The 25,527-nt window shown below is 36.4% G+C and overlaps 2 protein-coding genes and 1 pseudogene across 2 annotated transcripts in view; 2 read left to right on the forward strand and 1 right to left on the reverse strand.

The window, feature by feature from the left end:
* The window catches only part of LOC137390014 (UNC93-like protein MFSD11), a 40,404-nt gene extending 23,715 nt beyond the window's left edge, over window positions 1-16,689 (forward strand). The window contains exons 6-10 of the mRNA XM_068076236.1: window positions 2,941-3,005; window positions 5,334-5,459; window positions 12,285-12,348; window positions 13,145-13,218; window positions 16,167-16,689. Coding sequence (XP_067932337.1) covers window positions 2,941-3,005; window positions 5,334-5,459; window positions 12,285-12,348; window positions 13,145-13,218; window positions 16,167-16,273 — 436 coding nt within the window. The 3' untranslated portion in view covers window positions 16,274-16,689. The remainder of the gene's footprint in view (window positions 1-2,940; window positions 3,006-5,333; window positions 5,460-12,284; window positions 12,349-13,144; window positions 13,219-16,166) is intronic.
* Window positions 16,690-17,751: 1,062 nt separating this feature from the next.
* Window positions 17,752-21,681, forward strand: LOC137391380 (uncharacterized). Its single transcript, XM_068077836.1, has 5 exons — window positions 17,752-18,105; window positions 18,887-18,932; window positions 19,800-19,858; window positions 20,354-20,410; window positions 21,278-21,681. Exons 1-5 carry the CDS (start codon window positions 18,075-18,077, stop codon window positions 21,448-21,450), a joined length of 366 nt encoding a protein of 121 aa, XP_067933937.1. The 5' UTR covers window positions 17,752-18,074; the 3' UTR covers window positions 21,451-21,681.
* Window positions 21,588-25,118, reverse strand: LOC137391379 (uncharacterized protein F21D5.5-like; annotated as a pseudogene).
* Window positions 25,119-25,527: the final 409 nt, after the last annotated feature.

Genomic DNA, 25,527 nt, shown 5'->3' on the forward strand with positions numbered 1-25,527 from the left:
TAGAGTCATTAGCATTCAGTGTGAGCACACACTGCGACAATGTAACAGTGAAATAATTAGCAAGTAATAGCTAAATTGAGTCTGTTTTGCTACGATTACATTATGAGATGATTCGGTAATGATGCAATTAATACGAACTGAGAAAACAAAATAAATTTTGTGAATATGTTGAATTAATAATAACAATTCTTGCATAGAAGTGTGTATAAAAAGTTACTGTTCCACCAACAGCTATCCATCAAAACTCTGAATGCGACCATATTGGTACGACGATATGTTATGTACAAATATAATATTGTAGTGTCTTTGTCAGATCGAAGGTGAGAGAATCTAGATGTTATTCCTACTTGAGATAATACAATTGTCCGCGTGAATAGTAGTGACCTTAACAGCGATTTAGCAATTGAACCTTAAGAAAAGCCAAAAATAGAGGTTCACGAAAAAGGCATCGTGTTTCACAGAATTAATAAAATTTAATCGCCTAATTCTTATATCGAGAGAGTCTATTGTCAATATCGTTTTGCCGAAAACGAATCAGCCCTAGTACGTCGAGGACAAAAAAGCATCGCGTGTCATGAAGCTAAAAGAAAGCATGGAGATGTAATTATTACGTCATTTTTGTGTGAAAACGGCAAACGACGGATAGAGGCGCATAAACTGGAGATTTTCGTTAATGCGCCCTAGATACCTGGTAGCGGCTAATAGTTCGAAAAGTACAGTACTCTATAAGACGGACAGACAGATAGACAGACAGACAACGATTGCCATTTATATAGTAGATGATTATCTAGCTTTAGTGGTGTTTCCACTACTGTAGATGTTTAGAATTGCTCCTTAGGTCTTGTCACTGTTCTTGTATATCCTAAATAGTACATACATATACGCTCACTGTTCTTCTATATCCTAAATAGTACATATATATACACTCACTGATTTTTGCCATCAAAGCTCATATGAGCTAACAACTACATTCTTGATGGTCGTTCGAATTTTTTAAGATAAAGAATATTCAATGTGATCAATTTGGTAGGTTCTAACATATTTTGCATTTGGCTGGTCTAACATATTCTGAGTATAGCCGGTGTAATATCCTCTGTGTGACAGGTCTAACATATCCTGACTTCATGCGTACTTGAGAAGATGATGTCATGAGAGACCTACCTACCTGGCAGAATACTTTTAGCTAACATTAATGGTAACAATACATTTGGTACCAAAAAACGTGAAACAAGCTATTTTTGCGCCACATGAATCTAGTCTTGCCTAACCTACCATATACCAGAATTGTACCAGAACCTACCATATAATACAGAATTGTGAATTAATGGTTAAAATTTGAATTAGCGGATGCCATACTATTGTTAGCGGTGTCCCTTTTTGTTTTGCCGTTAGTAACTGGGATACTTTTTTTTCCTGACAGGGACTTGGGTGGCAGTAAAGTCTCACCTTTGAAAAAGATAGTTCTAGAGCTAAGTAAGTAGTAGTTGCTTTCTCATTGCGCTTGGTGAATCCACTTACATGATGGAGTTGTCATCTTTGTTTAAATTGTCTGCTCTCTGCATACCAATGCTTGTTTACGTTAATATTGGTTATTAATATTGTTAATATTAATAAGTTGATATTATTTAAGATAAGTGCCCATATCTGTGCTGACAAGATAGAGAAATAGAAGATAGGTAATCAGTTTTAATTTCTTAAAAATTGATCAAATATCTAGACTAGCAAGGCGTGAGGTTGCTCGTGAGTTTCTACAATCTATTTTTTATGAAAAAAGTTGAGAAGAGAGTTAATGATAAATGCTTTAACTTAAACATACATCTATAGGGGGAATATCATTCCTTGACGTACTTCTGTCTAGTTTACGCAAACATACATCTATAGGGGAATATCATTCCTCTAAGTACTTGTGTCTAGTTCACGCAAACATACGTTTAGTGGTGGAATATCATTCCTTGAAGTACGTGTGTCTAGTTTACACAAACATACATCTGTAGGGGAATATCATTCCTTGAAGTACTTCTGTTTAGTTTACGCAAACATACATCTATAGGGGAATATCATTCCTTGAAGTACTTCTGTTTAGTTTACGCAAACATACATCTATAGGGGAATATCATTCCTTGAAGTACTTGTGTCTAGTTTACGCAAACATACATCTATATGGGAATATCATTCCTTGAAGTACTTGTGTCTAGTTTACGCAAACATACATCTATAGGGGAATATCATTCCTCTAAGTACTTGTGTCTAGTTCACGCAAACATACGTTTAGTGGTGGAATATCATTCCTTGAAGTACTTGTGTCTAGTTCACGCAAACATACGTTTTGTGGTGGAATATCATTCCTTGACGTACTTCTATCTAGTTTACGCAAACATACATCTATAGGGGGAATATCATTCCTCTAAGTACTTGTGTCTAGTTCACTCAAACATACATCTATAGGGGGCATATCATTCCTTGAAGTACTTGTGTCTAGTTCACGCAAACATACGTTTAGTGGTGGAATATCATTCCTTGAAGTACTTGTCTAGTTTACGCAAACATACATCTGTAGGGGAATATCATTCCTTGAAGTACTTGTGTCTAGTTTACGCAAACATACATCTATATGGGAATATCATTCCTTGAAGTACTTGTGTCTAGTTTACGCAAACATACATCTATAGGGGAATATTATTCCTCTAAGTACTTGTGCCTAGTTCACTCAAACAAAGCCCTACAAAGCTCGAGATGAATAATCTTGTTAATAACTTGTCTCAATTTCTAACTATATTGTGTTAGATTCACGGTATCATTTGTTTTTTAATTTTCATGTTTATGAAATACAAATATTATATAATAGCCTTATTTTCACTTTCATGCTACTGAGTGAAAAGAACTTTAAATCTTAGTGGGACTTGGAATCAAGCGATTATAGACTCATAACTTTTATTGTAGAGCTGCTTTTAGTATCATGCTAACTGGAGACATGCTCTTGCTCTTCCTCAGCTTCTTCTATACAGGTTGGTGTGTCTCTTCTCATTGCATATATTCATACGTCTCTCTCCTCTCATAGCATATACTCATGTGTATCTCTCCTCTCATAGCATATACTCATGTGTGACTCTCCTCTCATAGCATATACTCACGTGTGTCTCTCCTCTCATAGCATATACTCATGTGTGTCTCTCCTTTCATAGCATATACTCATGTGCGTCTCTCCTCTTATAGCATATACTCATGTGTGACTCTCCTCTCATAGCATATACTCACGTGTGTCTCTCCTCTCATAGCATATACTCAGGTGTGTCTCTCCTTTCATAGCATATACTCATGTGCGTCTCTCCTCTTATAGCATATACTCATGTGTGTCTCTCCCCTCATTATATATACTCAGGTGTGTCTCTCCTAGCATATACTCACGTGTGTCTCTCTCATAGCATATACTCATGCGTCTCTCTCCTCTCATTGCATATACTCAGGTGGCTCTCTTTTCTCATAGCATATACTCAGGTGTGTCTCTCCTCTCATAGCGTATACTCATGCATGTCTCTCCTCTCATTGCATATACTTATGTGTGTCTCTCCTCTCATTATATATACTCAGGTGTGTCTTTCATAGCATATGCTCATTTGTGTTTCCTCTCATAGCATATACTCATGTGTGTCTCTCCTCTCATATCATATACTCAGGTCACAAGTATGCGGTTTTAGATGTCTACATGTTGTGCACAATATATTAAAGACTACTAGGGCTAGCTCTGAGGTAAGCTCATCGACAATATTTACTATAAAACTTCTATTTGAATGCCACCTCTATTTGAACGTCACCTTCATTTGGCTGCCCCTTTGACAATCTTTGATCTTTATGAACCCATAATATCGAGGGATCAGTAGAAAAGTGTCCACAGAATCGTATTAATAATGAATCGTTTACATCAATAACAATAAATTCTCTTGTTGTCCAACTCTAAAGTTTTTTGATTTTTTTCATTAAAACTTTGAAAGCAACGCCATAGAAATAATCAATAACTGTCTCAGGTTAGTAGTAGTTTCTTGTTTAATGAGTTGTCGATCCTTCGAAGTACATGTATATAAAAATCTGTTTACATCTACGATGGTAAATGAACGATTAGTTTTGGGCCAAAGGTTACGTTTAGCAAGCAAAACTTTGACGCTTTGCATTTGTGCTAAATGCATCGCGTAAAAGTTTTTCTCTGCCAAAAAATTGTTTGGACACTAATATCATCTGGTTTAGCAGTGCAGAAGAAGAGTTGAGGTCAAAAGACATTGTGGAAAATATTGGACAACCAGAAGATGTTCATTCCATCGAAAGCAACAATCAGAACGCAGCTATCCGAGCCTGTGATGCAAATATATTTTTTTAATGTACATTTTTTGTTTCTGCATGTAATCTAAGTATGGTTCATTTATGTCATTTGTTCATGAATATATATTTGTTGCATTCGATAGATTATCATTATATAATTATAAATTTGCAGATTTATAGCATACTAATTGATAGCATCATTGCGGTAATCTGAGCTTACAATGGTTCGACTCTCGTAACTCCTCTTCCATTGCACATAAATAGCTAGTTTTGGCTGCAACCTGTTGCAAACATGCCAGTGAGTGCAATAAGCTTTTGTGCAACACTTTTAAATATAGATATAAAATTAAAATATATCTTCAAATTTAATTTGAAGGAATTGAAAACTTCGGCAAAGCAGCATGCAGGCTAAAATATTATCGCAGGTTGATTGCAAGCAATAGATATTAACTGGTAGAGATATTTGTCGGTTTTTCAATGCAAATTTATCAAAAGATCTTTGAGAAGTTGAAGGTAAGCAAATTTATTGCATCCAAAAAGTTTAATGTCACTGCCTCGAATAAAAGGCAAACTATAGGCGAAATTCATTTCACCCATAGAAGGGCCAAGTTTATTTTTCCAAATTTTTGATGAGCCATTTGAAAAATACATTACTCACTTCTATTTGAACACCACCTGTAATTGACTGTCAATTGAAAATAGAACACCACAGTGTTCAATTAGAGGTTCTATGGTATTTTATAGATTCGATTGAAGTAAACCCAAACTAACCAATTCAAACTCATGGACATGTAGCTGCACATGTAGACTAACTAGTTAGTGTTACTAGTAAATTAATAACTCGTCATTCATGTCAAAAAAGAGATAACTTCCAATTAGTAGTACATGTATTCTAGTTACAGTTTATAGTTTTGGGTAGAATCAGAGCTGTTTTCTTTTTGTGAATCATGCCAATTGAATTTTAAACACATACATAGTTGTCTTAACCCTGCAGGCTTTCATAACGGTGTTATTTTTGCTAGGCTTGGAACTGACCTTCTTCAGTGGAGTCTATGGTACCTGCATCACTCATACTGCTGCCTTTGCTCAGGCCAAGGACAGTTACATAGGATACTCGAGCATGCTTATTGGAGCCGGTGAAATCTTGGGTATGTTGAAAGTTGTATTGTGCGTATATGTGTTGTAACTCATTCTATTATGACGAGCGCATGAAAAAATTCATAATTTCACTTAGGAATAGTGTTTAATCAATAGCACATAAGATATGGTTTATTGGAAGATATCTCTTCTACAAACTTCAATTTTTAAGATTGTATCTTTAATGATTGTCACATTCAGAGTTGACTTGTAAAAATAAAGATATGGTTACTACTTTTGGGTCACTTTCTTGCCATGCCGTTTAGGTCAACTTCCCTCACTTCAGTCAACGCAACACTGATTAGGATTTTATCTAACAACTAAAGGTTGCCTTATTATGTAATAGGTAAAGTTGCATTGTTGGTGTAGCATTGATGAACTGTCCCTAGGGACAACTAGGCATGAAGACGGCGTATTTCATGCCCCTTATAGTCAATATAATACATTGGCTGTAGTTTACAGTCCTAAATGACCTCTTAAAATGACAAAAACCTCAGATCACGCTAGTCCTCCAGTGTGCATCCTAGAAAAAGCCTGTATATGAACCAACAGATTACTCAAGTCCTACAGTGACAGTCCTTGAATAAGCCTTTATAATTGAGTTTTTTCTATTTCCGTTCTGGCATCTTTTCGTCACTTTGAACAACCTTTAACCAGAGTATTGAATGTTGTCAATAGTATTCTCACAGAAAGCTTGGCTACTAGTAAAGCTTGGCTACTAGTAAAGCTTGGCTACTAGTAAAGCTTGGCTACTAGTAAAGCTTGGCTACTAGTAAAGCTTGGCTACTGGTAAAGCTTGGCTACTAGTAAAGCTTGGCTACTGGTAAAGCTTGGCTACTGGTAAAGCTTGGCTACTGGTAAAGCTTGGCTACTAGTAAAGCTTGGCTACTAGTAAGGTTTGGCTACTAGTAAAGCTTGGCTACTAGTAAAGCTTGGCTACTAGTAAAGCTTGGCTACTAGTAAAGCTTGGCTACTAGTAAAGCTTGGCTACTGGTAAAGCTTGGCTACTAGTAAAGCTTGGCTACTAGTAAAGCTTGGCTACTGGTAAAGCTTGGCTACTGGTAAAGCTTGGCTACTAGTAAAGCTTGGCTACTAGTAAAGCTTGGCTACTGGTAAAGCTTGGCTACTAGTAAAGCTTGGCTACTAGTAAAGCTTGGCTACTAGTAAAGCTTGGCTACTGGTAAAGCTTGGCTACTAGTAAAGCTTGGCTACCAGTAAAGCTTGGCTACTAGTAAAGCTTGGCTACTAGTAAAGCGTGGCTACTGGTAAAGCTTGGCTACTGGTAAAGCTTGGCTACTAATATATTTTATCTGCGGTAGTAAGGATAATCATGAGGCCCAGTACTTCTTCAGCTATTCGAGCTACAGTTTAGGTTTTACAATTGTTCTGCTTTGGTCTCTAACTGTAAGCATTAATTAATTAATAAATAATATGCAGTACATAATTAATCTCACTATCTATAAGCTCCAGGCAACAGACACCAGTCATGACTGTAATTGTGAGCTATAGTGATGTGTGATGTCAGTGCACAAATATATGGTGTGAATATTTAGAGAAATTTATAACTGAAAATATTAGCTATGAGGCTATAATACAGACATAAGTGGTTATGGTTATCGATTAACTGGGGTGTTTTTATCATTAAACTTAAAACAACGCTTGTAGATTGTTTACACCATTGAACTTAGGAATGTTTACTCTAAATTCTGTGAGGGTGTTGAAGATCAGTCCTCACAGAATCTGTCTTAAGTTTATCAGCAAAATAAAGTGCTACACAACTGTGAAGAGTTTGGCGAATAAGATGTACAAGCTCTTCCTAAACTGTTATTTGAAGTTAGTACTATGTTATGTTAGTATTAATTTAGTAGGTTGATTGTTATTCGGAATTCTTGGTTCCACCACGAACAAATATGGTCGAGATATAATTGTTCTACTAGGACAGGGGTGCCCAAATACTTTTGCGGGAGGGCCAAACAGGTAACCAGGCCTTATCAGAAGGGCCAGGCATAAATACAGCTGTATATATGTAAATGTATGTGTAGTTTAAGTAATGTGTAAGTAAACATGAACATAAACATGAAATGTATGTGTATTTTAAGTAATGTGTAAGTATACATGAACATAAACATGAAAGTAACAAGGTGTAACATAATAACATATGTAGGTTTATTCTCAACAAAATCTACTGTGCAGAAGAAGTATCTGTAATGTTAATGAGACACATGGAAGCGAGTTTGCTTTGCAGCTATTGCTGCAATATCTGGTTTATCTTTGGTTGCTGCTACAGCTAAGAGCTGTTGAGTATGTTCCTCTGTCAGTACACTCCGATATCTACTTTTTATAAATGTCAGCTTTGAAAACATTGATTCACACAAGTAGGTTGTACCAAAGAAAGTAAGCAAGTGAGCTGCCATATTGCATAGCATAGGATACTTCTCCTGGACAGCAGGTTGCGTTCAGAACCCTACAGTAGTTTGCTCAGCAAATTGAGCTTTAGCCAATATATCTGCCTTTAAATCACACAGCTCTAATTCTGCCACACCTCTCTGAACACGAGGAAAGTTGTCAACTTGGGCTTTTCAAAGCTGATGTGCCTGAAATGGGCACGCAACCAGCTCAATAATGCCCTTGATACTATCGAAGGCAGCAAAGTGATGCTCCATCTCTGAAGAAACATCAATGAGAAAAGCGCGTGCTGCTGTAAGGTCCACGACACCATCACGATCATTCACAAATTCTCTGATGATTGGAAAGTGGTTCATATCACTGTTTATGCCCTCGTAAAAACAGTGGAGTTTGTCTTTAAAAGATGTTACTGCCTGCTAGAGTTCTACCACAGTACAATCTTCACCCTGCAATTTCAAATTTAGGTCATTCAGATGAGCCAAAATGTCTGTCAGAAAAGCCATGTCTCTCAGTGAATGCTCCGATCTGAGAATCTCTAAAAATTGTTCTGCTGCATCACCTCCAATCTCACTAAGAAACTGCTCAATATCCTGTCTTACAGGCCATACTCTTTGCAAAGTTCTACCCTTACTCAGCCATCTGAAAATATACATTAAAGTACATTGTATATTAAAAATAATTGACAATATTCACAAGATTGCTGTGCTTTTTTACCTCATCATAATGTAATGAAAATAAGTATGTCAAATACAATTCGAAGATAGCAGTATGGTACTAACCTGACATTGTTGTGTACTAACAATTCATCATACTGAGAATCAGACTCCTGCAGAAATTTTCTAAGCTGGCGGTGTCGTAGAAATGATTTTGATTTGAGAAAGTTTATTAGTTTCATTATGTCCAGCATAAGACTTCCATATTCATCTTTCAGTTGTGCACAGAGAATGCTTTCGTGTATGATACAATGAAATGCAATCATCTGAGGATTGTTTTCTTTCAGGCGATTAACAAAACCAGAATATACACCCACTATAGCTGGGGTGCCATCTGTTGCTACAGAAATTATCTTATGCATTGACACTTCATGGGAGTCCATGTAAGCCTTGAATGCCTGATATATATTTTCTCCAGTCATACGTTCTGTCAGTGGAATAACTGCTGCAAGGTCCTCACCAAACTTGTTGTTGAGATAATACCGAACAAACACACTCAGCTGAGCAACATCGTTTATGTCAGTACTCTCATCTACTGCGACTGAAAATGATTTACATCTGTTCAAGTTATATATGACACCTTCAGTCACATGATTGGCAATAGCTTCTATCCGTCGGGCACACGTATTCATAGATAGCGGTACTGACTGAACAGCTTGCTGAATATCTAGCTTTTCGGGGTAGAGCGCTTGAACGGCTGAAACCATGCATTCTTTGAACAGTTCACTGTGGCTGTATGGAGCCATTGCCTTGACAATTTTATAACAAACCTCATAACCAGCAGTAGCTGCTCTTTGTTGCAAGCTTGTAGTTCCCCTCATCATAGCCATTTGTCCATTAGCCTGCCTTGTTAATCTATCAAGCTGTTCCTGCCTCCTAGCTGTCCCTGGAGGAAATCTTCCGTCATAGTCAGGACGGTTTTGAGTGTAATGCCTTTTGATATTTGCTACCTTGTTTATTGCGACTGAATTATTGCCTTGTTGAATTGGTTTCCCTTTTACTTCATGAAAAAAGAACTGTGTAGTCCAGTTTGGATTAAAACGTCGGTTTTCTTTGTCTACCAATCTTTGAGCCATGATTGCTTACGAATTATTTTTTTAAGTCATCAGTCATACAATCAAACAATTTATGCTGAGAAATCCACCACACTAACGCAAAACTAAACTCTAGTATTGTCGATAATGCTGGTCAGGTAACTTCAAATAACTACCGTAACTTCTGGACTATTAGCCGCTACTTTTTTGCAATGTTTTGAGCCATGTGGCTGATTTAGAGGCTGCGGCTATTCTGCAGTTTTTTCTTTCACCGCTAGGGCGCATTAACCGGCTTCTGTGGGTAATGCGCCTCTAGCGGTGAAATAAAAATGAAACTTTGCCTACTGCAATACTGTTCCGTTAGGCACTGGGTTAAAAGCGTTGGTTAATACGAAACAGTGCCTAACGGCACTGTTCTGTTTTAACGAGCAAAGTTGTTGCCGTGTTAAAAGCACCTTCATGAGTTTTGCGGCATATACAAAAGGTGCGGCCTATGTACATGTATTGTTTTATTACCGGTTTTTTAAATAAAGCAGATGCGGCCAATATAGAGGTGCAGTTAATAGTCCGAAAAGTACGGTAATAATTACTACTGATACTATAATACATTGCCAAACAAACTCTTTAAAATTTTCAAAACATTAAAAAAATTACAACAGCTGGGGGCCTGATAAAAACAGCTGGAGGGCCGGATCAGGCCCGCGGGCCTCCATTTGGGCACCTGGGTACTAGGATTTTTGGTGCATATGGTTACCTTCCTCATCTTCATCAACCTGCCTGATGAATCACCAATTAAACTTTCTTCCGAGCCAACATACATTGTACCTAGGTTTGTTGCTGCCTTTTATAGTTACGATTAATATTTAAGCTAGGTGCTATTTGACAGAAATAGAAAGACACTACCAACGACAGCTGGTAGTTGCTAGGAATAGCTAGTAGAAGACAAGTATAATTGTTTGTAAACAGGAATAATTAATAATATACAAAAATCGCTAATGGTAGGCATGGATAGTGAGTAGTAGAGAGGAATAGTTAATAGTAGAGAGGAACAGTTAATAGTAGAGAGTAATAGTTAGTAGTAGAGAGTAATAGTTAGTAGTAGAGAGTAATAGTTAGTAGTAGAGAGTAATAGTTAGTAGTAGAGAGGGACAGTTAGTAGTAGAGAGGGACAGTTAGTAGTAGAGAGGGACAGTTAGTAGTAGAGACTAATAGTTAGTAGTAGAGAGTAATAGTTAGTAGTAGAGAGTAATAGTTAGTAGTAGAGAGTAATAGTTAGTAGTAGAGAGTAATAGTTAGTAGTAGAGAGTAATAGTGAGTAGTAAAGAGTAATAGTTAGTAGTAGAGAGTAATAGTTAGTAGTAGAGAGTAATAGTTAATAGTAGAGAGGAATAGTTAGTAGTAGAGATTAATAGTTAGTAGTAGATAGGAATAGTTAGTAGTAGAGAGGAATAGTTAGTAGTAGAGAGGAATAGTTCGTAGTAGAGAGGTATAGTTAGTAGTTGAGAGGGACAGTTAGTAGTAGAGAGGAATAGTTAGTAGTTGAGAGGAATAGTTGGTAGTAGAGAGGAATAGTTGGTAGTAGAGAGGAATAGTTAGTAGTAGAGAGGAATAGTTAGTGGTAGAGAGGAATAGTTAGTAGTAGAGAGGAACAGTTAGTAGTAGAGAGGAACAGTTAGTAGTAGAGAGGAACAGTTAGTAGTAGAGAGGAATAGTTAGTAGTAGAGAGGAATAGTTAGTAGTAGAGAGGAATAGTTAGTAGTAGAGAGTAATAGTTAGTAGCAGAGAGTAATAGTAGTAGAGAGGAATAGTTAGTAGTAGATAGGAATAGTTAGTAGTAGAGAGGATTAGTTAGTAGTAGAGAGGATTAGTTAGTAGTAGAGTGGAATAGTTAGTAGTAGAGAGGAATAGTTAGTAGTAGATAGGAATAGTTAGTAGTAGAGAGGATTAGTTAGTAGTAGAGAGGAACAGTTAGTAGTAGAGAGGAATAGTTAGTAGTAGAGAGGAATAGTTAGTAGTAGATAGGAACAGTTAGTAGAGAGGAATAGTTAGTAGTAGAGAGGAACAGTTAGTAGTAGAGAGTAATAGTTAGTAGTAGAGAGGAACAGTTAGTAGTAGAGAGGAATAGTTAGTAGTAGAGAAGAATAGTTAGCAGTAGAGAAAAATAGTTAGGAATAGTTAGTAGTAGATAGGAACAGTTAGTAGTAGAGAGGAATAGTTAGTAGTAGAGAAGAATAGTTAGCAGTAGAGAAAAATAGTTAGGAATAGTTAGTAGTAGATAGGAACAGTTAGTAGTAGAGAGGAATAGTTAGTAGTAGATAGGAATAGTTAGTAGTAGAGAGGAATAGTTAGTAGTAGAGAGGTATAGTTAGTAGTAGAGAGTAATAGTTAGTAGTAGATAGGAATAGTTAGTAGTAGATAGGAACAGTTAGTAGCAGATAGGAATAGTTAGTAGTAGAGAGGAATAGTTAGTAGTAGATAGGAATAGTTAGTAGTAGATAGGAACAGTTAGTAGTAGAGAGGAATAGTTAGTAGTAGAGAGTAATAGTTAGTAGTAGAGAGGAATAGCTAAAAGACAATAGTTAGTAATAAACAAGGGTAGCTAGTTGTTACAAATAAAGGAGAAGCAATAGTAATGAATGATCATGACTGTATTAGCGATTATGTTACATTGTCATAATTGCAGCCCTGCTGTCGCCCTTCTATGCAGCTTCCTTCTTGGATTTGGTGACAGCTGTTTTAATACTCAGGTGAGTTTCCATGTGTTATAGGTACATTATTTGTCATTGTACATGGTCCAATTTAAAGTTGCTTTAATTGGAAGTTGGAATTATGTTTAAACAATGGAGATTGTTGAAGTTGTTTCTGCTGATTCACAAGTGTTTTACAATGTATTCTATGGATTTGTTTTATTTATCGCTTGTCGCCTTCTCATGCTAGCCATTATATCATTAGTAACTCTTGTATATCAACAATTGAATTGTGCTTCATGCAACATTTTACATGGTCTCTAAATATTGTTTTTTATCATTAGGATTGATCCCATAAAAACTTTGTCTTGGTATTTTTAATATTGGAATAGTTTTGTCTTATAATTAACATTTTGAGTAATTTATAGGATTATATTGTTAGAGTTTAAATTTCATGTAAATATGAAAACCTTAGACTTCCCCTTGTAACATTTGTTCACAAACTGGGTTGTGTTTAAATGGACTACTTTCGGGAATATTTTGACTTCCGTTCAGAATAGTCACCCACTTAAGATGGCATTTGAAACATTTGGTTAGGACAATGTTGACTGTCTACTTTTAAAGACCTTTTCCTGTGCGCACATGACAAGCACATGACAATAACTTCAGATTTTATTTCCTTCTCAGCTCTAAAATAGCAATTTAAATAAACTAGTTTGTTCAGAGACCCAAAACAAGAGGGCCAGAGAGAACTACCAACAAACACATTTGTAGTTTTCTCTGGCCTTCAAAATATTAATATACTGGGTTCCTTTAACCGCAAAAATCATTTATTTTGGTAATTTGGGTTTTGCAGATTTATTCCATTCTTAGAGTCCTGTATTCTGACAACAGTGGTTCAGCCTTCTCTCTCTCTTCAAATTTGTCCAGGTTGGTGTCCTTGTTTCGTATACTCATTTGCATATACTCATTTGTATGCAATTGAGTTATAACGCATCAATAATATTGGTAGCATCAATTGTGTTCAGCTGTTGCCCTGGGTCATGAGTTTTGTGGAAATACCTAGACGAACCACTACTCATGGATTCAAACCACTACTCGTAGATTCGAACCGCTACTCGTGGAGTGGAACCGCTACTCATGGAGTCGAACCACTACTCATAGCATCGAACCACTATTCATAGAGGCGAACCACTACTCATAGAGTCGAACAATTACTCATAGAGTCGAACAATTACTCATAGAGTCAAACCATCACTCATAGAGTCGAACCATTACTCATCGAGTCGAACCACTACTCATAGAGTCGAACCACTACTCATAGAGTCGAACCATTACTCATAGAGTCGAACCACTACTCATAGTCGAACCACTACTCATAGAGTCGAACCACTATTCATAGAGTCGAACAATTACAATTATGCAAGTATTTACAGGAAAACTTGTATTTGAACGCCACCTTTATTTGAACTCCACCTCTATTTGACCGCCACTATAGGAGAAGGGTTGGAAAATATAGTGCAACCTTTCAAATGAATGTCACCTTTATTTGACTGTCACTGACATTCTTTGATCTTAACGAGCCCATAATCGCAAGTAATCAGTAGGGTAGTCCACAAAATCGTACTAATAATGACTCAATAACATCAATGACAATTAATTCTTTTGTTGTTCTTGTCCATATCCAAGTCCAGTTTCTAACTCCAAGGCTTTACGGTTTTTTGTCTAAAACTTTGAAAGCAACAACACAAAAATAATTTATAACTGTATCAGACCAATAGTAGACCCTTTTTTAATGTGGTCTTGATACTTCGACGTACATGTATGTGAAAAAATGATTTAGCAACTACAATAGAATTTTTAGGACTATTTTTTGAGGCTCAAACTTCTGTCTGCTGAGCACACATGCGCAAGATTACATGCAGTTTCCCTTTATTTAAGCATGTGTCTGTGTGTCTGTTTTATTTCATCAATTAGTAGAAATATAACATTAGGCTAAAATAAAGATATAGTTATAATACTGATTAGGTTAAACAAAATAATGAAGCTTATTTCCTACTTTTTAAGGTGTGATGAGGCCCACATGCACAGTAGCACTGCAGCTAGTCAAGGCACTGGGTCTACAGGAATTGGCAAACTTAAACAGCAGGTTTTCCCTCTAGGAATCTAGGCTTAACAAATGGCTTTTCATATTAACTCTAAAACTAGTGAATGCAGAGGTTTTGCATAAGTCTATTGGAAGACTGTTCCATTGTGATGGCATTCTGTACTCGATTGTTTTTGACCTGAAACAGTATGAAATACTGGCAAAGGCGGATTGGTTTCTACCAATTATGTGAAAAATAGCAGTCCAAATGGCAACAGGTAAAAAGTTTTCTTTGCTGAAAAATTGTTTGGACGCTAATATCGACTAGTTCAGCAGTGCAAAAGAAGAATTGAGGTCAGAAGACACTGTTGAAAGTATTAAAAAACCAGAAAAAGATAAAATGTTTTTAAACGAAAGCAAAAATCACAGCGCAACTGGCTGTGCGATCTAAACTCGGTTTTCAATGGATCGATGCTCATAACTCTTCTTTTATTGCTCATCAAAAGCCTGTTTTGGCTCCAAATTGTAGCAAACATATCAATGAGTGGAATGAGCTTTTAGGCACCATTGTTAAATATAGTTATAAAATAAAAATATTCCTCCAATTTTAGAATGAAATAAAAAATTGAAAACTCCAACAAATTGCAATGCATGCTATAAGATCATAGTAGGTTAATTGCAAGCAATAGATATCAACTAGTAAAATAATTTCTGTTTCTCAATGCATATTTATTTAGAGATTCTATGACAAGTTGGAGGTAAGTTACAGCAGATTTCTTGCATACAAAACAGCTGTCGCTCCGCCTTATTGAGAGTGCAAAATATAGGCGACATCCGCTTCGCCCGTAAAGGAGTTAAATTTTATCTTCCCAAAATTCTGACGAGCTATTTGAAAAATACAACACCACCCATTATTTGAACGTCACTTCTAATAAAGCGCCACTTTAGGAGAAGTTTTGAAAAATACAGTGCTTTGCATTCAAATAAAGGTTTTATGGGTATATGCCAAACTATTTAAACATGTCTATCCAGTCTAAGTTAGAATGAGTCTTAACTTTCTACATTTATATGTATATCACTCGTTAGTTTTAATGCTATGTGATCTTACCTGCAGTATGTATTAGATTGTCATGCTTTTGGGTTGAGGAGCAAATTAAATGATTTTTAGTGTATTATTATAAAATATTTTTTCATCAGTTATAAAATGCATTCGTTGGTTATAAAATGCATTCATCAGTTTTAATATATGAATTGACTTTGTATGTGGAGTTTATACTGTATTTGTAGAGGCTTCATTATATTTTCTCGAAGCATAGAAACATGTCACTTGACCATGCAGGTTCAAATAAAATTCAGTTTTGTCCTTTATCTCCTACTGTAGTTGACAACATTTACATCTATGATGTATGCGTGTATACATCTATGGTGTCTGCGTGTATACATCTATGGTGTCTGCGTGTATACATCTATGGTGTATGCGTGTATACATCTATAGTGTATCCATGTATACATCTATGGTGTATGTGTGTATACATCTATGGTGTATCCGTGTATATATCTATGGTGTATGCGTGAATACATGTATGGTGTGTGCTTAAATACTACTAGTAATATTAGTATTTACGTATTTATGTTAGTAAATTAATTCATAGTTTAGAATTAGGCTCAGCTAATATAAAATAGCACAATAAACACAGTCCATCAACTTGCCAATATTGTTGTTTTTTCACTCTATTTCAACTATTTTCAACTTCTAATTATGTTTATAGCTTGAATGTTTTGCTTATTTTAGTCTCTCCCAGCCGCCATAGCATTCTTCTACAGTTTGTACCTTGTAATGAAATGGCAGCTACTTATTCTTGTCATCATGTTCACACTGGGGGCTGTCTCCTTCTTTAAAGTTGCGTGGTCTGCCAGTAAAAGGACAGGTTACAATCACATTCCACACAGCGACTGATGGCTCATGGCAACCCTTTTGATTAACTTACCATATGATGTATAGTTTATTCTAGTCATTCCGAGCTACTTAATATTTGCTTTTCTTTTCCTCTGCTCGGCGTGTTATATAAGTTAATTTTTTAATTAGGTTGTCTTTATTCTTACACTAGTTTCATTATTAATTTTTGTTCGATATGAAGCAATTTTAAGTTTACTACATGTAATACACCATTATATTGTTCTATTACTCAGTCTTTTTTGTTCTTAGCATTTAACTTACTTATGTTATACAATCACCTGGTGGCAGCGCACTACAGCAATGATATTATGTTGGTATTCATATTTTTGCGAAAAATACATTATTCTATTCCCACCAACTTTGTAGTAAATAACACTGCTGTGTAGTTGTAATGACCAATCATGCAGGTACGTACTAATAACTGGAAGTTACCGTTTTAAGGCTTCTATTTCACTAATAATTTGTTACATATGGAAGGCACCTTTCTCTCAAAAACAAAATTTGTAGCTTTTTAACATATATTTGATCACTTGCTAATGATTACAGTACACCGAAATGCTGACCATATATATGCTAGAAGCTGTAGAATCGCAACTCCAGCTTATCGCTAAGCCCGTAGTTTGTGATCTGGGTTTATACGTATACTACGAGAAGTGGTAAATGTAGAAAATGCAGAAATTTTAAGGAAGCTCAGTTTAGGTTACGGTATTTGACATACTATTATTCAACAGGTAAGCCCTGAGACTTGGCGCATATGTGAAAAAAATGCATCTATCAAGGAAGCAAAGTTGTACTGCTTGAAGGCAGAACAGTAACAGGAAATTAACAATAATTAGCGCTGGTTATCAAAAATTGGCGAGTCCTATTGTTGAAATTACAGGCTTTGTCAAGGATATTTGTTTTGCGCGTCATCTCTGTTTGTTACTATACATTGCCAGCGAAAGAAAATATCGATGTATTGATACTTTTCATATTAGCTATTTTGAACCGTTGTCATTTTTGTTTTATAGATTTAGCAGCAAAAATAGTCATGTTTGCTCACTGACCTTTGTTTTAGTAGTCGTATGCTGTATTTTGTTCATATTCGAGAAACACTATACTAGTTGTTACATTCCTCTGTTACATTGTTCTAACGATGATTTATTGACCGATATGTTACGTTAGCAGTGTTTATCATATCAAACACTCAAGTTCAATTTCATAACATCGTGCAACCAGGAATTCTAATTTTCGTGTAAATAATAGTTTTGTGAGTGATTGCATTACAACAACTCTTACAACAAAATTGCTGTTTTTCACTAATACAAAGTAGCCTATTCTGACTGTATAAGGAGAAATCGTGAATTGTTATAGACCTGTATCGTGTTATAGACTACCTTTTTGCCGTGATACGTCGGTGTCCAATTTTTTCTTTTTGTAAACGTTTTCTTTTTGTAAAGTTTTCAATTTTTATGGTAATGTTAGACTCGCTATAAAGCAGTCAATAGTAGTTTGGTTTTTAGTGTGACGAGCTGCTAAGCATTTCAACAGCCAGATTTGTCATTGTTCATGGACCTTGAACACTTTGTTGTTGGTCACTCTGTTCTATTGTTTGATTTACCATGCTAATGTATATTTTAAACTGATACAAGCTTGCTGTCATTTATAAGCCTTTTTGTCCTATCTCTTTGCAATCGAGAGGAACTTGGCTACCATTATTCTGTTAAAATTTGAAAATTTTCTAGGTTTTGGTTCTATTCATTTATGGCTACCAAAGAAAATAGTGTGAATACAGGTAAGCTAATATCTATAGTAATAATGGATGAAAAATTTAGAGATTAAACCAGTAGTGTAGTGCTACCGTAACTTTCCCTAACTAAGTTATGGTTAGAAAATTTGGTTGTTTTCTAATTATAACTATAGTTAGGGTTAAAAAATTTTAGCCTATGCCAATTCTCAAGGTATGTTATAGCTTTATTTCATTGATTCAAGTACACTAATGTCATTATAGATGACATTCAATGGCCATTCAATATAAAAGCAGCATACAGTACAATACAGCGATGTAATGTTCATGTAACATGACAATATTGTGATCCTAATTGGTTGTTTACAACAGAGGCTAAGATCAGATTACAGCAAACCAATGGCAGTCAGCATTTGTACTAAAGGACAAAGGCTCATTTCTCATATCATACACATGATTTTAAAGCCCTGTAGGCTTTGGCGGCTCCCCAGTGGGGGCTTGCAGCGCCCCAGGTGTTCCAACCGCCGCGTAGTGGCGGTTGGAACAGGCGACCAAGAGTCGCATTGTGAATCTTGGTCGCCTACATCCACTTCTCTTTACTTAACAGTTATGGTTAAAAAAAAGGTTAGTACTACATCACTGGATTAGACATTTTATAATATTTGAAAGTGGCTAAATAACATTCTCCAGAGATAACCGGGCAATAGGATGTCTCATTTTACGAATTTGGAATTTCCTATAGCCAGAATCATCAATTATTTTTTCTGTTAGCATGAATCATGATTTTGCAATATGTGTGTAGAAGCTTAACTTGTACAATATGATGCAGAGCAAGTGTCAGCTGCAGAAGAATCAGAACAGGGTAGTCTGAGCAGGTTAGTTAATACCTATCCTCTCTTGTTGCCAAAACAAATTATGTGTTAAAGTGTATTAAAAAATATTTACCCTGTCATTTTGTGAAGAACCAACCATCCGTAACTGAAATTTTTAAATCATTGCATTAAGCAACTTTTTTCTCCAATTGGTGAGGGTCTATGTGGAGATTTGTTGTGGACACCATGGCCAAGAGAGTTTCGTACAGATCCATTGCTTGGTACAATACATTCCACTTCATCTTTCAATACACCCTTTGCCCTACATTAAAATTTTGAGTGATCCAATAGTTAGGCAAAATCCACTTTATTGTCAGTCTTTGCAGCATTGATAGAGTAAGTGCTCCTTCCTTGAGAGGGAGTGCTACTTTCTTGAAATGATTTTGTTCTCAGGTCCAGTAAAGCAAGAAATTTTACTATGAAACTAAAATGAGGTTTCAAACTACTTAGCCTGACAAATTGGAATTGCTAGCTAGGAATGTGTCTTCAAAAAAATTTGCCTGTAAAGGTGTGGCATTATGCTTCAGCAACAGCAGTTAGCTACAACATGACTGCTATAAATGAATCGGTTTTTGAAGTTGAATATATGTCAGTAAAAAATATGTTTACATTTCATACAAATAATCGATAAGTTGATGGAAAAAGTTTTACTTGAAAAAAATTGGAAAAATATAGCTCATATGTACATGAACACTCAAACATAATCAAACATGCAGTACGTTTAAAAAATGAATTCATAAGTTTTATAGTTTTGCAAAAGCTTTCCTAAAATAATGCAGATAATGGATGACACGTTTTTGATGTTTATTTCCTGATTTAACTGATTTCCTGATTTAGCAAAAATAAATTTCACATCATTGTGCATTTTAGGGAGAGCGATGATGGTGCCCCATCTCCTTCTAAGAAGTTAAAGTCTGAAGATTTGTCAGGTAAAACATATTTTATCACACATTGGAAAGTTGTTACAAGTTATGCACCACTTTGTGGATAGAGTTGTTCATCTATAGCATACCATGTATTGGTTACACTCAAGTGGTTAACCGTCGAGTATCTTTGCTTAGGGTCACCAGCAGCTCGCTAGTCCACGATGCTTTTTACTTATTTTTGCAAATTAGTCATTGTGACAGAATCTCTAGTGCTTATACAACTCTACAAAAAAAAGTTTTGTGTTGCATGTGTTGAGTCTATGCATCATTGCTCAGCTCCCCAGTATTGCGCACGCATTCTACAGAGGCTTTATGGATTTATCCATTCATAAGTTATGTTGGTGTCCCTTGGTTTATTATTAAACAGCTATGTGAGTTATCATCCCACTCTAAATAACTCCGATATTTCGAAAACTGTTATATGAATAAAGGTTTGCACAACCCAGAACCTTAGATGAAACATGTTTCCATTGTTTGATTAATCCTTCACTATTTTAGACAGAGAGTGGGTACAGCACCCTTGCAGAAGGGTTATCGCTATCTTGCCAGGCGTAGGTAAGCTATAAGATTGCGAACTCAAATATGCTTCTGTTCTTTGTTAGACTTCTTTCCATCCTAGTGTCATGACCATCCGATAACGAAATACCTTGCTTAATTGATAGAGCAGCTGGTTTTATCTAGCCAACCAACCGTGAGTATTTTTTTGGGTGTATGAGCTTTCTGTCTAGTAGTGTTTATAATATAAAATCCCAGATGGCTTTCCAAGATGCAAACACTTGATTGCAACAGTAATCAAATTTTCTCTAACAATTTTGGTATTCATCTTGTTATCAATTCTAGAGCCTTAGAACTAATAGCTGCCACAATAATTTTGTTTGCTTGATGTTTTGTTTTTGCTATACGTGTACTGTCTACTACTGTATACTGATGTCGTGCATCATTCGTTGCCCATCAAGACATATTCAAGGAAATTGTATGTTTTGCCACAAGAAACCAGTTTGACAAAAAGAACAAACACGTTGCATGGCCATGCATTTTGGTTGGCCAACTCTCCTTTAACATATCTTTGATGTTTTCTAGCCCATGGCCCATAGTAGCAAATATCAGGCTATAGCCATTCTCTCTGGTATTTTTTCTTAATATACCATCTTTCCACTTTACTAATACTTGCAGTCATCCTTGCTGTCTCATTATCCACATTTACTATTGCAAGGCCATTGCTACTCGCGATAATCATCAATACATACATACATGTAGTAGCCAACATTTCATTTTTTTTCAACACTTCTGAAACCTCACACACGCCAACTTTTGATATTAATAGCAGAACACTTTTCTTGGTGAGCTCGTTAAAATGTACTCATTAAAATCCACTCATTAAAATCCACAGTTGGGTGCATCGAGTCTTTTTTGGACAAACAGGTAAAGGCACATTGAACAATGATATAGAGAGCAGTGACAATGAGTTGAGTGACACTAGAAGTGAAGGAGTACTTGAGACGTCAACTGACTCGAGTGATGATGACTCCGGTATCCCCTTTCCGACCAAGACCAAGGTCATCATAAAAAAGTCTGAGCAACAGTCTGCACAGTGATAATCTCACTTCCTGTTTTATTCTGTCTATATATGTATAACGGCTGTAATAAAATGATTTGTAACGAATAATATGTATATCTAGGTATTCACCTGTTTATGACTGGAGAAACATTAAAAATAACATTTCTTGTATACTAAAAACTTTCATGTCTATTTTTCCAGCAAGTACAATGAGTATAAACTTTTTTGTTCATCATTTTCAAATCTAGTACAATATTTACTTTCACTATTTCAGCGAATCCTTCAGATTGTTCTGGTTCAGCGTATTTGGATTTGTACGCATTTACTATCACATCATTGATAGCTTTGTGCTTGCTATTTGTAAGTTGCCTGTAGACTTCATTGTGCCTTGAATGCTTGTATGTGGTAGCCATATGAAAGCATCTAGCAGTGATGCCATATTTTTTGCCAACTCTAGATATCTAGCTCGAGTCTCTTTGTCTGGGTTGGTGTTGTCTACTACAACAGACTTGCCTCGCTTCAGCTCTTGCTCACACCTGTCAGAGAGCGGACAATTACTATTATCCAGCACATATTTTCTTCAACTGACGGTAGGAAAGAAGATAAGATGACATAAGTTACTGTTCGCTGATAAATTCTTCAAAAGCGCGAAAGTAAGGTATGCAATTTAGGGCTAGTCAGAAAATGCATGTAGTCTTAAATAAAATTTTAAAACCGAATGAGATATGGCCCAAGTTATGTTCTATCTTCAATTAAAAAATCATACATCAGAAGTTTGCTTGTGTAAAACCAGTGTTTTACACACTCATTCGAGTGTAGTTGCTTAGCCCAGTGCTTAAGGCACTTTCTTACAAGTATTAACAAAATGGGAGTATGGAGAGAGTATGTAGGTGAAAGACACAATATTGATCATAGGAGATTATCAATTAGGCAAAGTGTAATGAGTCAGATCCGGAAGCACACTTTGCCAGAGAGTTGAGACCATTATTGAAATCATGGGCAATTTCTGCTTTAGTCTAGCCTGTCCTTTAGCAAAAGCGCTCTAGTGTGTTTACAAAGGTTATTTCTGGGACACCTGGTTAGTCTTGCTAAAGCTGCAAAACGGGCGAGTGCCCAAATAGTAGTACCAAGTACAACTAATCTAGAGTTAGCCAACGTGCCAAAAGGATCAATCTAAACTATTTTAAAACACAAAATTCTCAAAATAATGCAAATTGGTCTTAAACGATTAGAAATAGCTTACAGGTAAAAATACCTATGAATTTGTTATAGGGGTAGAGATAGCCAAGGTGATCCTTCTATACCAAATGTGAGCTGTCGGAGTACTGAAATGCAAGAATAGCTCAAATGTAGGGGCAACTGATTGTTCAACATTTTTTACAACAAAAAAATTCTCGCGTAGCTCACCCAGAGTGACAGGCCAAATGTTGCACTCAAACAGTCGTCCACATTTCAGCACATCAAGAAGCTGCAAATCTCATGCATGTCATACAATACGCCATATACCTGTTGGTTCCACCCACCTTGCAACACATTTCTGCCATGTTCCTAGTGTGTCATGATTAATACGAATGTACGCAGAAAGATGATTGGTTGAAAAGAAGCTCTTGCCACAACCAGGGAAGCCAACCATGATAATGAGTTCCTGCATATCAGCACAAAGTTTGGCAGATGAAGGTATCAATATAGAGGAATTCTTCAGCGCATCTGCCGGTGAGAATTCGGGCATCACAAAGTCGCCTTCCTTTTTCCCAAGAATAGAAGCTTCTGGGGTAGAAAAAGGAACACCTATATGAAATGAGAAGACCAAGTGTCACGCTGCACATATACAGTGGTGACAGTAAGTATGGAACCACCTAGCAATTGTCATGTTCATTGTCATTAATGGCATGAACTCACTTTACTATCTCAGACCATTTACACAATTCATATTTGAGAAGCAAATTTTGTTGACATTCCGTCTGCCACCAAAAGTACTCTCGAAACTAGCGGTAGCTTCCATGGCATTTAGGGTACACGCTAGTACACATGCATTGAGTCACAGAAGTCCTGTTAAGAACAGTTTTGCGCATGATTCTGTAACGCTTCCATAAAACACGTGGCTTGAAATCCTAATGCTGCATGTGTGTAGACATCGCTAATTGACTTACCGGCACAATACACACATGTGTAACAAACACTAGAAATATTGTTATCAATTTGATTACAGCAATGATATAACCCCCCCCCCCCCAATGATAGGCGCGGCTATCATATGGGGGGAGGGGTTTAATGCCGAATGTAGCACCAGAACAAAAAAATATGCTGAATAGAGCCCCTTGTAAATTTACAAATATTATGAACAATTGCGGTCATTTTACTGATCTGTTGGTTTCATTTTGTTGTCAAATAAATATAGTTGCCCAATATTGTCACTGTGATGATCAGTCAGTTGCCATTCACAAGCATTCGTGATATTAATGGTCCCCATTGTGAAATCGTCCAAATTAGGTTTTGTATTTAGATTTTGAGTATGAAAACTACAATGTACAGCTTTGCCCGCTGTCCCATCTTATTGGCCCAGTCAAACAATGTGACAACGATGAATGACTTTGTCATGTAAAATTAGGCAAAACAATTAAAAACTCGGGGAAAACGAACGTTGTTCGGGTGATTTCAGGTAAATTATATTTAACTTTAAGCATATATTACAACCCCTACCAATCTCAAAATTGGTAGAAATAGGTAATTTGAAATGCTTTAATTTGCATGAATCAATTTTTCTGGTTAGGTACTACCGCTACACTGTAGAAATTCAAGGTTTGCTATTGTGAACCGCGGGGTCTACTGACTGAATGAGCTAATGAGACGATAACAGCGATTCATTTTTTTCAAAAACCTAACAAAGCAATGCAACTGCCCAGCGAGAACTGTTAGCTCCGAAACCCAGGCTAGCACAATCCCAACAGAACTCGGATAATTAAACCCCGCCCATATGACAGCCGTCGCCTATCCTTGTGGGGGTGTTTATATCATTGATTAGATTTCCTATCTATCATGAAGTATCGGCTGTGACTATCGCGAATCAATAAAATCATCATAACAAGAGGATAACTCCTAATTTGTGGCGAACTGAAAACATCAACAATTACTAACCGCATGTCTTTTGTCAAGAAAATATCTCATTTATGCGCACTGAAGAGAATCAAAAGAAGACTAAACACACTCGTGTCAGCATGGCAAGCTTTATCAACCACAGTTGATGGCAAACAGACGATCTGAGATGGAAAAGTCTTTCTTCCTTCCTGGTGACCAGTTAGCTATACATCCTGCGGCGTCACCGACATATATGCAGTCTGTCAAACTAACAGCCTCACCTGAGTTATTCTTGCTGTCTGTAGCCTCTTTCCACATCCCCGGTAAAGGCTTACGGAAGATACCTGAAAAATGTAACAATATGTTCCATTTCTGGCCACAATAAACAAACTGTGACAGGTTTTCCTTGATAACATTCATTCCCTATACAGACGGTTCCCTACTTCCGAACATTCGAGTTACGAACAACGGTACATACGAACAGGTCTGCGCGTAGGCACTACTCAGAAGCACCACCCAGCATCCATCTTCCTCTGCCCAGTTTGTTGCAGTGCATAAGTGCGTGAGCGTATCTCCAGTTTGCAAAGAACTTTTTTATTTTTACTGTAAGTATTGTAAAGGGATTCGCCAGCCTTCACTTGGCACGATCTCTACTAATAAATAAAGAGAAGAGAGTGCCTGTAGTTTCATTCAGCTTTTTATTAGCGAAGGAAATTTCACTAGCCGAGGAGAGTATGGCTATCTGCTCTGCTCAACTGAATAAGCGCACTCCTTTATATACAATATTATCAACCGTTCCGACTAACGGTAAGAACACCGGCTAACAAGGTGAATAAATAGGACCGCTAGCGTGTTGGTATGACAACAATATAAGCGACGATAAGTGATAGTGTTATGACAGTATATCAGATATAACAATAGCATAACGAGTGAAACAACGATATAATAAACGGACAACACATACAAAAAAAAGACAACAACGATAAGTGATGGCATAATGATTAAAACAACGATATAATAAAAAGGACAAGACATACAA

Source organism: Watersipora subatra, chromosome 3, assembly GCF_963576615.1.
Source record: "Watersipora subatra chromosome 3, tzWatSuba1.1, whole genome shotgun sequence".
In the NCBI taxonomy this organism is placed as follows: Eukaryota; Metazoa; Bryozoa; class Gymnolaemata; order Cheilostomatida; family Watersiporidae; genus Watersipora; species Watersipora subatra.

Excerpts from the sequence above, each read along its gene's own strand:
- LOC137391380 (XM_068077836.1), top strand. The coding sequence starts at position 18,075 with ATGGCTACCAAAGAAAATAGTGTGAATACAG. Across the intron at positions 18,106-18,886 it reads AGAAAATAGTGTGAATACAG|AGCAAGTGTCAGCTGCAGAA; the intron begins GTAAGCTAATAT and ends AATATGATGCAG. Across the intron at positions 18,933-19,799 it reads GAACAGGGTAGTCTGAGCAG|GGAGAGCGATGATGGTGCCC; the intron begins GTTAGTTAATAC and ends TGTGCATTTTAG.